Genomic DNA, 12,290 nt, shown 5'->3' on the forward strand with positions numbered 1-12,290 from the left:
CCTTTTACATGAAACATCTAGAAAACTGATGCTGCTGCTACTTTAACTAGATGGTTCTAAGTGATTATTCTGGAAAATGAGACAGAATTCAATGATCTCAAATTCTACACAACCTTTTATTACTATTTATATGATATCATTTCTCAACACATTATAATATCTTGTGTCAAAATAAGTATTTTTATTAAAATTTAAGTATTTGAAAACTCAAGTATACAAGAGTGTTCCTAAGATACTATTTGCCAGTATCATCTCATTGATATGATCAGAGCCAACCCAAATGTTTTGCATTGAAATCACCTAGATCAGTGTTTCCCAAAGTGTCTCTCTGGTAAAATGCAAAATGACTTCTTTTAGGGCAAATGGGTAAACATTCAAAATGTTAGTATTTAAATATGGATTTAATATACATTTGAAAAAATTACATGTGATTTTCTATTTTAAAAGTGAACCAATTAAAAAATATTAAGTAAATAAATAGCACAGCTGGTATGTGAATATTGCCAAACTTAAATGTCTAAGATTTGGGAAATGCTGCCCTTTATAAGGTAACTTCTCTGGCAAAGAACTAGCACAAATATAACTGTTGAAAGAAAATTCCAAACTAAATTATATTTTATTTTCTATATTACTTCTTGGTTTTTGTCTCATAAAAGGCCAGTGTAAATCAGCATATTATAAAAGTAATTTCTTTCAGGAGAAATTTAAACTATTTTATGGAATTTCACTGAGGAAAATCTATTAAAAACAGGATTAATGAGTAAGAATCATCTTTCTTACTTCCCATTATCAATAAAAACTTCTTAATTCACATAGTTGAGGGGCACAGATCAGTAACGTTCTGCTTAATACTACATGTACTACATTCTGGATAATACCAAAGTTCTAAGACTGCTCAACACATTCTTGCCCAATCTGTGTTGTTTTTCCCCCTACAGAGGAAAATGTACAATAGAGAAGCTAAACTACCAAGAAGCTAAACAAAAACTCGAATACTTACCGTTGCAGGAGAGGCCCGAGTGGTATGTGTCACTGAGTGACCGGAATTCTCCATTGAATTGCCAATCAGATAGGTCCCTCCGGAGCTGCTGATCAGCTGTCCTCCTGTGACGCCCATCTGGATCCCACCAGTGCCCACCATACTATGGGATGAGACCACGGTAGTCACCTGTGCAGAACTCCCTTGAGTGTCAAAGTAATTCCCTCCAGTGTTTTGGCTGTACATCTGTGTTTCTGTGTAAGGGTAAGTAGTTGTTCGGCTTTAGAAAAAGAAGAAAAACGGGAGAAATTTACTAGCTTATTTATATCATCTTATTTAATTTTTTCTAGCATGAATATATTTAAAAGATGTCAGTTAGCTTAGCCTTTGGAACATGGGAAGTTCTGTACTGTGTATCAAGCTTCATGCCCAGAAATAGTTGAGCATACTTTTGAACTTAAAGGTCCATTTCTTTAATAAGTACCTCCACACTTCTCTGTATTTCAGAGCTTTCGCCCTCTACTGGTGCCTGCCTCTGGCATAGAAAGGTCTCTTCTCTCTAAGAAATATTATGGAGAGACTTCTTCAATTCCTTATAAAACTTCCTATAAACCCGTTTTAGAAAAGCTGGGATCTAGAGTGACAGAAGGCTGACCAGACGACTCCTCATGCTACTGCACATTCCTAGGTGGCTCGCAGTAAGTCTCCAAGACCAAGGCAGCTTGCACAGATCTCCTTCTTGCCACCATGAGGATCTGAGGAGAATAGCTCACTTACTTGGGACTCTCCCTATCCATATCTTTTTCTCTTTTTTCACACCCAAGTTTCTCCTTGATGGGATGACTGTGCCACCTCTTCATGTTCTCACTTTTGCACTGCCAAACAAATGCAGTCAAGATTCTTCCCTTAGCTCCTCACTGAAATTGTTTTTAATAAGGTCACTTGTGAGCAAATCCAAATACCAAGCTAAAAGGCTGCTGTCAGTTATTTTTTTTGACGTATCTGCAGTGTAACACTGCTGACCACTCCATGTTGCCCTTTCTTTTCTTTTTCTGTTCTGATTAAACAGCTTATTTGATTGATTTTTTTAATTGCCTGTAACTTACACTTTAACATGACTGTTGTTTTACTTTTTATTTTGAAATAATTCTAAGCTCAAAAGAGTTGCAAAAATGGTACAGAAAGGTATGAAATACTTTTATTTTAAAAATTCAAATATTAAGTTAAAATCCCCAGTGCTTTTGTCCTTTTCCTCAACCCCACATTACAGAGCTAGCCACTGCTGACAATCCAGTGTGTGTTTTCAGACATTTTCTATATATATGTGAGGTCTCTTTGTCTTAACCTCTCTTGTTCCTTAGTTTTTATGACATTTCTTTTCCATGTTTTACTTTTTTCACCACTACCTTTCAAGAACCGTTTGGAGTCCCCTTTTTCTGGCAATAAGTGTTGGCACTTTCCGAGGTCTCCACTTTTAAGTATTTTTTAAAAATTTATTCAGACCACATACCTTTACTGTATACTGTATAACCATATACATGCTCATAGTGAACAACCTCACATAGATTGATATTTCTACTCTTTTTACTTTCTAGTTATACTCCAAGAATTTTGAATCTGTTAGAAAACAGCTACCTGGTTATCTCTACTAGGAAACCCCACAATATATGGAAGGTCCATATGTAAAATTTAACATACGACTAGCAAGAAATTTCTCATCTCTCTTGTTGTTTTCCTATATTCTCCTTAGTGGAGGGTAGCACCACCACCCTCAGCTTTGAAAATTATTGCTGACTCTCTCCTCTCTCAAACTGACATCTGTCACTAAGTCCTACTAATTTTACCTTCTAAATAATTCTCCAGTTCTTCCTATCCTTGTGTTCACTGCCTTAACTTGTAATATGCTCTATTATAATTTCCTTCTAGTTGGTTTTCCTTCCTCTAACTGGATTCTCTTCCAATCTATCTTCAAATTTTCTGCCAAAAGAATTTTTCTAAAATACAAATATGAAAATAAAACTTTTCTTAAAAACCTCTCTGTGATTCTCTCTTGCCTTCAGAAGAAATTCAAAACTCCTGACCTGCCTTGCAAGAAGTAGGGCCAGTGCATACATGACCTCTGGACTTGGTGCTAGCAATGTCCTCAAATGCTTTCTTAATCACACCACACTGACCTTTTCACTGGTGACTCCAAAGTGCCATTTTCTCTTTCCTCCCTGCTTTGCTGCATATGGTTTCCTCTGCCTGGAAGGTCTTTACATATTTCTTCAACTCCTTTCCTTTGTTTTAATCATCTATAAACTCTCAGTTCAAGCATCACCTTATCTCACAATTATTTTTCTGTACCCTATGGCCACTCCTAACATGGTTGTTAAGTTTTGTTCTCTGTACTTTCCTAAATCCCCTATGCCTGCCTGAAATATAGCTCTTGACACACTTGTTAATTTTCTCATGTCTTCCTACTCCCGTGAAATTGTTTTTTTATTCCCATCTGTACCCTCAATACTTAACATAGTTACCAGTACATAGTGGGCATACTAGTCAACAGATAAAAATGTGATTCTATTTAAAAGTATGTTGTATTTTTAACAGGCAGTTTCATAAATTTCTAAAACATAAATCCTTTTATGTTTTGTTAAAAATTGAGAAATTATATAAACTATTCTGATATTATTTTTGTATTATTTAAAATAAATCATTTTAACCTATTATAAATTATAATTTATAATGTAAATTTTAGTAAAATAATAAGAGCACTTCAAAAGTATTCCACATTGTGGTATATAATTTATACCATAGATCCAGGTATATATTTTAGTTTGGGTGATGACAGAAACAACTCTACAGAGAATATTTCTTTTTTATAAATAGAAAAATGCCATTTAAAATACATACATAGTTCTCATCATTGCCGACTATCCCAATTGGAAATCTCATTTATATGTATCTTTCATTACATATTAATTTAATAAATATTACCCAACCATGTTGATTTCAAATTAGGTAAGAAGAGAAATGAGGTCATTTTAATTTATGTTCACAAAATATGATAGTGACCCTATTTAACTGTGCTTTTAAAATAACACAATCTGATGTTGGTATTTAAGTATAGCCAAGTAAGGTGTAAAATAAATATAGGACAATAAATACTTTGACAAACATAGGACATGGTAATGGCTTTCCTTTTCACAAAATGATTAAGTTCATACAAAATGATTAAGCATGCTCTCCAGTACTGAGTCAATTTCACACATGAAACATATAGTAATAGCTAATGACAGTTAATATTTACTAACCATTTACTATGCGAAAGACACTATTTTATGTACTTTACAGGTACTAACTCATTTAATCTTCATTACATTCTCTGAGATAAGTACTATTACAATTTCTATTTTATAACTAAGGTGAATAAATGAAGTTTGGATAGGTTAAATAGCTTTGTCCAAAGAACACAGCTGATTAAAAAAAAAAAAAAGGATTTGGAATGAGCACTTAGCCCATACTCTCAACCATTTTGTCACAAAAAAAGAAGCTAACTTTTACGCATGTCAATGGTATTTGTGAATGACTATTGCAAAATAGCTCTAGAAGTTTGTACAGGGAACATATAAGCCTTCTGTTGTTATTTGGGATTTGCTTACACCTTCATTGCAATTTACAAGCACTACACTACTTTCCTTTCATACCCAGAATAAGATCTACAGAAGATGTGATAGCTATAGTAAAAGAATGAAAGAAAAGACTGGACTATTTCAAAGGATACTTACTACCACACACTTGGATTTTAGAAGCTGCATGAGGACAGAAGTCATTAACCTAAGAGAAACATTCCAAGAGATTTTAATCACTCTATCTGTAGGGCATGCCTCCTTTATATACTTAGTTTTCAGGGAATAATATTAATGCAAGCAAATGCATCACAGATATATAACATCTGTATTTCTTGCTCTTAGGTCAGTATGAAAATATGGCAGCAAAAAACAATCTACTTTGATTTTCATACTTCCCTCTAGTTGGAGACGATTCAATAACTAGAAAATGAGCAAAGAAGAAGAAAAGTATGAAAGTCACTAAAGAGTATGCCTAATCAATAAACTACCCTCATTACTCAATTATGACCACAGGATTGAAGAGAAGGCTTGGCTACTACATAAACACACTTTAGGGTAAACATTGGCAATTTCTAGAGGAAAAAAACACAATTTTATTAGAAAATGAAATGTTATGAATTGTTTCTGAATTTGTCTCTGTTGTGCAATGGGAATTAGAGAAGACCTTTAAACAGTGGACTGGGTAATAGAGGCAGAGCATAGTATCCTTAGTCATTGTTCTTTAAAAGCAAGAAGATAAGCATTTAACCCATTTGGTGGAATCCTGCTCGGAGCCAGAGCCGGAGTCAGGCACAGATAACTGTTAAAGGTCTCTTCCATGTCTAAGTGCTCTAAGGTCCTGTATAAATATTGAAGAATTTTTGTAAAGCATAAACATAAAAAACAGTTCTTTTTTTACTATTAAAAATAATCACTGTAATTCTAATACCTCATATCAACTTGTCTTTCATATTGTATAATGAATACATTTTCCCCCACAAGTGTCCAACCATGTTTGAGAAGATTACTCAATATTTGGCATACCAAATTGAAAGTAGCTAACTATTTTCTAGACTGTTGATTCCTGAAACAGCTAAATTCCCAAGCAATTCTTTGCACATTTGAAAAATGCTGCTATGTTTCTTTTGTTTGTTCTTTATTGACCTCCAGACTGTTATGAAAATAACGTGTCATATTCTTTCTATAGCAAGAGAAATCTTCCCATTGTCTTCCTATGTATCCAGTACTGAATGTAAATACATAAATACGTGCATACTTCTGACAGAAGTTTCTTCATAGTTGACTCTTTCATGAGGTTCTATGTAAACGTCAGGACTCTGATTCACTGAATTCAGTGAATTAGTGGTGTTTGCATCCCATCATGCCTCAGCATATACCCTGGCTAAGCATGACCCTGATGTTCCCTGCTTGCTTATTCACTAGAATTATTATGTCAATTTACCTTAGCTATAACCAATTTTCTGTTTTCTTTGGCTTCAGGTGTTTTAGCCACAAGCCAGATATATATAATATCTCCAAATTATGTGTTTTGAATTTTTACACAGGTTTTGAATATCCGCCCACCAGTAGCTAGTCAACTATAAAATCAAGCAATGGTATGAAAGTGTTAAACTGAAATAAAATCTTAAATTTTACACCATAAAATTTGGTATGAAGATGGAAATTGCAATGTTGATCATTGTAACATATTAACATTGCTACAAATGTTTTATAGTTTTCAGGCTATTATGTACATATTCTCTTAACAAACATTTACTGAGCATCTATTCCAGCACCTAGAATCAAATGATTAAAACAGATAGGACCTCTACCATCATAAAGACTACAAAATAAGGAGTAGGTGGCCAAAATAAGAAAGAAAATAAGATCATTAGAAATTTTCTTAAGTCTATGGAAGAGAAATGGAGTATTAAAGTATAATAAACAAGAGTGGGCATATTAGAGTAGTCAAGGAATGTTACCTCAAAGAAGAGATATTTAGATTAAAATTAAGAAATGAAATGGAGACAGCCTTATGGAAAACAGGAAGAAAAAAATGCACCAGGAAGAGAGTACAGCATGTGCAAAAGCCACAACACAGGAAAGATCCTGGTATTTACGAAGAAGTTAGAAGTCTAGAATGGCTGGATATAATGAATGAGAAGGATTTTAGAAAGAAATGGTGTTTTAAAAGTAGGTAAAAACTAAACATGGGGATAGTGTAAACAAATTTTTGAAACTGGGTGACAAGTCACAATTTTAATGGGTCACAACAGCATTAAAAAAAGAAAGATAGTAAACTAGACCAGACAACATCAGAGCATATACATCCTGTAAGGATAAGAATTACTGAGACATTTGTTTCTATCATATACATATACGGGGTGTGTGTGTGTGTGTGTGTGTGTGTGTGTGTGTGTGTGTGCACGTGCGCATTCATGTGTGTATTGACTTAAGTATAAAATGTACATCTAAGCTTTTCACTGTGGATGATAATTTTTTTTTTTTGTAGATAATTATTTTTTTATTGAAGGGTAGTTGACACACAGTATTACATTACATTAGTTTCAGGTGTACAACATAGTGATTCAACATTTATATACATGACAATTCTAGGTACCAGCTATCACCATACCAAGCTGTTACAATATCTTGACTATATTTATTACATCCCGGTTACTTATTATTTTACCATTGGAAGTGTATACTTTTTTTTTTTTTTTTGTGAGGGCATCTCTCATATTTATTGATCAAATGGTTGTTAACAACAATAAAATTCTGTATAGGGGAGTCAATGCTCAATGCACAATCATTAATCCACCCTAAGCCTAATTTTCGTCAGTCTCCAATCTTCTGAGGCATAACAAACAAGTTCTTACATGGAGAACAAATTCTTACATAGTGAATAAGTTCTTACATGGTAAACAGTACAAGGGCAGCCATCACAGAAACCTTCGGTTTTGCTCATGCATTATGAACTATAAACAGTCAGTTCAAAATGAATACTCATTTGATTTTTATACTTGATTTATATGTGGATACCACATTTCTCTCTTTATTATTATTATTTTTTATAAAATGCTGAAGTGGTAGGTAGATACAAGATAAAGGTAGAAAACATAGTTTAGTGTTGTAAGAGAGCAAATGTAGATGATCAGGTGTGTGCCTGTAGACTATGTGTTAATCCAAGCTAGACAAGGGCAATAAAACATCCACGTATGCAGATTTCTCTCAAAACGGGGGGGTGAGGTTCTAAGCCTCACCTCTGTTGATCCCCAATTTCTCACCTGATGACCCCCCTGCGACTGTGCCTGTCTTAGGTTGTTCCTCCCTTGAGGAATCTTATGTGGATGATAATTTAAAAAGCTTAAAAGACAATATTATAGACTATGGCAAGAAACCTGAATTTTTTTTTAAGCTGGGTAAGGAATAAGGAGGCATGGGTAGAGGAAAGTTGGGGAATGTTTCTCTTAGGGAGAAAGAACCTGAACAAAGGCCTGAGACCAGAGAGGGAACAGGAAACCATAAGCAAAGCAAGTGGCAAATGGTACAATACAGCACTGCAGGTACGTCATGAGAGATGATTCCAGAACCTGTTCATTAGCTGTGATGACAGGAGATAATCTCAGTGGAAGGTGTTTTCAGTTTCCGCAACATTTGTCTTACTGAACTAGATTGAGGAAATAAGTAACTAATAGCAGTCAGAATGCCTTTTTAGATATTTTTGTAAAGTTGGAGAGTACAACAAGGAACTAGGAAAATTTGGGAACTAGTGAGAATTGTTTACAGAAATGGGGGATATATTATTTCATTTAATCAACATTGGTGAGTCACACGGGTTGGGAACTGTTATCCCTCTTTTACAGCCATAATCAGAATTTCATGGTAGCAACAGTGGACACCGTTTGGGATGGCTGTAGTGGTGTGGTGTCCTTACTGAACTACTTCTGGTGGTGTGGTTTTGTCTGTGGTCTGGCTGTCACCTATTGTTGCTTGTACCTGTCTTTTCTCAGCCTGATTCTCCAGACTTTCTGGACATTCTCTGAGTCACAGATATTTTTCAATACATTCTTTGTTTTGCTTCCATAAGCCAGAGTTGATCTCTGCTGCTTGAAACCAAGAACCATGGCTTAAACAGTTTCTCATTATGAAGTTTTTATGTAAGTAACTAAAGCTCTGCATTGAAGTAGCTACATTATTTGGCATCTTCAAAAAATTGCATTCATGTAGTATATAATCTCTGGTTGGCCAGCATGTACTACTTATTTAATTTTGAAATAGATTTCTCTATTTCTCTTCCAAGTTGTGAAGGCACAGGATACACTAGAGAGGTGGCATGTCCATTTTGTAAAGAACACCAAAAGGAAACAGTAGTTTGTAAAGGAATTCAACTGACCTGACATTTAACCTTATTATTACTTATTATTATTATTACTTAAGAATAAAAAACAATAGGTAATACATAAAATAATGGTAATACTCAAAATCATGAAAAAACGCTTTATTTAAATTCAGAAGATACTTATTTCTGCTAATTTCAACTACTATAACAATAAGTGAAAATTAAAACCATTTATGGAACTCTTGTTACAACTAGGGAGGAAATGCATGAATGAATGTTAAAAGTTGATAATAATTCTTGCAATAACTAATTGGGCTTTTTCATTCTTATATAGTTTTTTCATTCTTATATAGTATTTTCATTACTATATATATTGATAATGTACAGAGTACTGGAATTATAACTAAATTTATATCATCCTATTGTCCTTACATAAAGATATCTGGACATTTACACTTCACTTTGTATTTAAATTCTTCACTTCTATAATAAGTAAATGTGGTTCTCACACTTTAGTGTTTAACAGAATTATCTGGGGGGCTTGTTAAAACACATTGCTGAACCTCACCCACAAAGTTCTTGATTCAGTAGAACTATGCTAGGACCAAAAGTTGGTGTTTCTAACAAGTTCTTAGGAGATAGCAACACACGTTAAGAAACACTGTACTGGAGGATACTAAAAATGTGAAACCCAAGTTTTATAGGTATGAAGTGAAAAAAGTGCTGTTCTACAACTATTACTAAAATTAAGAGATGAAATGGAGACAGCCTTATGGAAAACAGGAAGAAAAATGCATCAGGGGTGTACTTTCTGAGTTTTTAAAAAAGTCAAAGTCTACTGATACAAGTTTTATATTTTGTGACAGCTATTGATGAAAGCATTACCATAATTTCCATTGCTTTAATGATTTTAGAAGCATACAAATAAAGTACACATAATAAGAACATGTACAGGGCATATACCCCAACAACAGAAGTCAGGGAAGTGGATATGGCCTTCAATCCACTTTCACAGAAATGGATTGTAAAAGATTTTGATCCAGAGTCCCCAGTCTAAATTTACAAATAAGAAAAACTGACGTGGATCATATGGTAGTTCAATTTTTAATTTTTTGAGGAACCTCCATACTATTTTCCATAATGGCTGCACCAATTTGCATTCAAAAAGTACACAAGGGTTCCTTTATCTCTACAACCTCACCAACACTTGTAATCTCTTGTCTTTTTTATACTAGCCATCCTAACAGATGTGAGGTGATATTTCATTGTGGTTTTAATTTGCATTTCCCTGATGATTAGTGACATTGAGCATTTTTTCATGTACCATGGGCCATCTCATATGTCTTTTTGAAAAAATATCTATTCAGTTCTTTTCCCAATTTTTAAATTAGATTATTGGCTTTTTGGCTATTGAGTTATTTGAATCCCTTATATATTTTGGATATTAACCCTTTATCATAGCAGGTTGGCTTTTCATTTTGTTGGCAGTTTCCTTTACTGTGTGAAAGCTCTTTAGCTTGATGCAGTCTCACCTGTTTATTTTTGTTTCTATTGCCTGTGCATTTGCTATTACATCCAAAAATCATTTCCAAGATTGATGTCAAGGAGCTTACCACCTATGTTTTTTTCTAGGAGTTTTACAGTTTTAGGTCTTTTACTTAAGTAATCTATTCTGAGTTAATTTTTGTGAGTGGTTAAGATAGGGGTCCAATTTCATTCTTTTGCATGTGGTTATCCAGTTTTTCCAACACCATTTATTGAAGTGACTGTGCTTTCCCCATTGTGTATTCTTGGTGCCTTTATCAAAGATTAGTTGACCATATTACGTGTGAGTTCATTTCTGGGCTCTTTATCCTGTTTCACTGATCTATGTTTTAGAACTGCCATATAATCCAGCAATTCCATTTCTGGATATATATCCGAAGGAAATTAAATCAGTAGCTCAAAGAGATATCTGTACTCCCATGATCACTGCATTATTCATAATAGCCAAGACATGAAAACAACTTAAGTGTCCATCAAAAGATGAATAGATAATGAAAATGTGAGAAATACACACACACACACACACAGGAATATTATTCTGTGATTTGCAACAACATGGATGAACTTTGAGGGCATTTTGCTAAATGAAATAAGTCAGACAGAGAAAGACAAATACCACTTTATTACCTCACTTACATGTGGAATATGAAAAATCAAACTCATAGAAATAGAGAGCAGAATGGTGGTTTCCAGGGGCTGGGGATGGGGGAAATGAGGAAATGTTGTTCAAAGTGTAAAAACTTTGTTATAAGTTCTGGTGGTCTAATGTACAGCATAATGACTATAGTTAACAATACTGTATTATATACTTGAAGAAAAAGAGAAAAAGAAAAACTGAGCAACCATATACATGTACTTAAGCCCCCAAAAATTTTATATTGGGAAAAAAAAGAAACAACAACAAAAAGTTGTATTATTAGTAGCATTTCAATTTGGTTCCATTAATTTTTCCTTGTATATTTAAAATTAAATACATAAACTAGCTTTTTCCTATCTCATCTGTCACTAAAGGCTATTCTTTATTTAATTCATTCAACAAACAGATTGAGCACCTATAATGTCTGACTGTTCTAGGTATTAGAGAATGGGAGCAAACAAACAAGATACCTGCCCACATGAAACTTCCTTTCTAGTGGGTAAAGACTAATGTTAGATACGTTAAAATAGATAGTCATGAGAACAACAGTTGTAAGTATTGTGGAAGAAATGTGGTCTCTATTAGAGAACAGTAGGGAAACATACACAGAGCTTAGGCCATAGAAAATTTATTTGACCAGTAAGATTGCAGAGGACTAATAAGATAGGAAGAAAAGAAGTCAAAAGTAGGCAGTGATTCAAGGACAAAGTAACTGGCTGGCTAACTATAAGAGATTAAGAAAATTTAGTCTTGAAGAATGTGTATTGGACTTCACAATCAGAGGTCACCAATGACCTTGATGAGAGCAATTTCATTTTAGTGTGGAGAAAAAAGCCAGGTGGGAAGAGGCTGAAGGAAATGTAGTCAATCATGAGAGGTTTTATCATGAAGAATAGATAAATCAGGTACTTGTTAGAGATAGACACTTAAAAATGGATGAAAATAGCTAAAGAATATATGTATATTGTTGAAGCCAATCAGGGCGCTAAGTCCAGGCAAACTGGCGTATGCCCCATATCCAAAGTCAGGCACACTGCTGAACTAAAGGCAGTCTGGAGTCTTGAAGCACTCCTCAGGAGGCAACTCTGTTAGTCTGACTCCTGAGAGCCAGACTAAGATTTGCTAGTGTTGTCCTCTCTAGAACCTTCTGGTCATTACAAAGCTCAGCCTTTGTGAACTAGCTGTAGACTGTAT

General features: G+C 34.2%; 1 protein-coding gene across 8 annotated transcripts in view; it reads right to left on the minus strand.

Annotated features, from left to right (window-relative positions):
- Window positions 1-12,290, minus strand: part of RFX3 (regulatory factor X3) — a 323,283-nt gene that overhangs the window by 105,604 nt on the left and 205,389 nt on the right. For all 8 annotated transcript variants that reach the window (XM_057498625.1, XM_036928419.2, XM_036928417.2 and 5 more), the window contains one exon: window positions 1,001-1,259. In XM_057498625.1, coding sequence (XP_057354608.1) covers window positions 1,001-1,259 — 259 coding nt within the window. The remainder of the gene's footprint in view (window positions 1-1,000; window positions 1,260-12,290) is intronic.

The sequence above is a fragment of the Manis pentadactyla genome, chromosome 3 (assembly GCF_030020395.1).
Source record: "Manis pentadactyla isolate mManPen7 chromosome 3, mManPen7.hap1, whole genome shotgun sequence".
NCBI lineage: Eukaryota > Metazoa > Chordata > Mammalia > Pholidota > Manidae > Manis > Manis pentadactyla.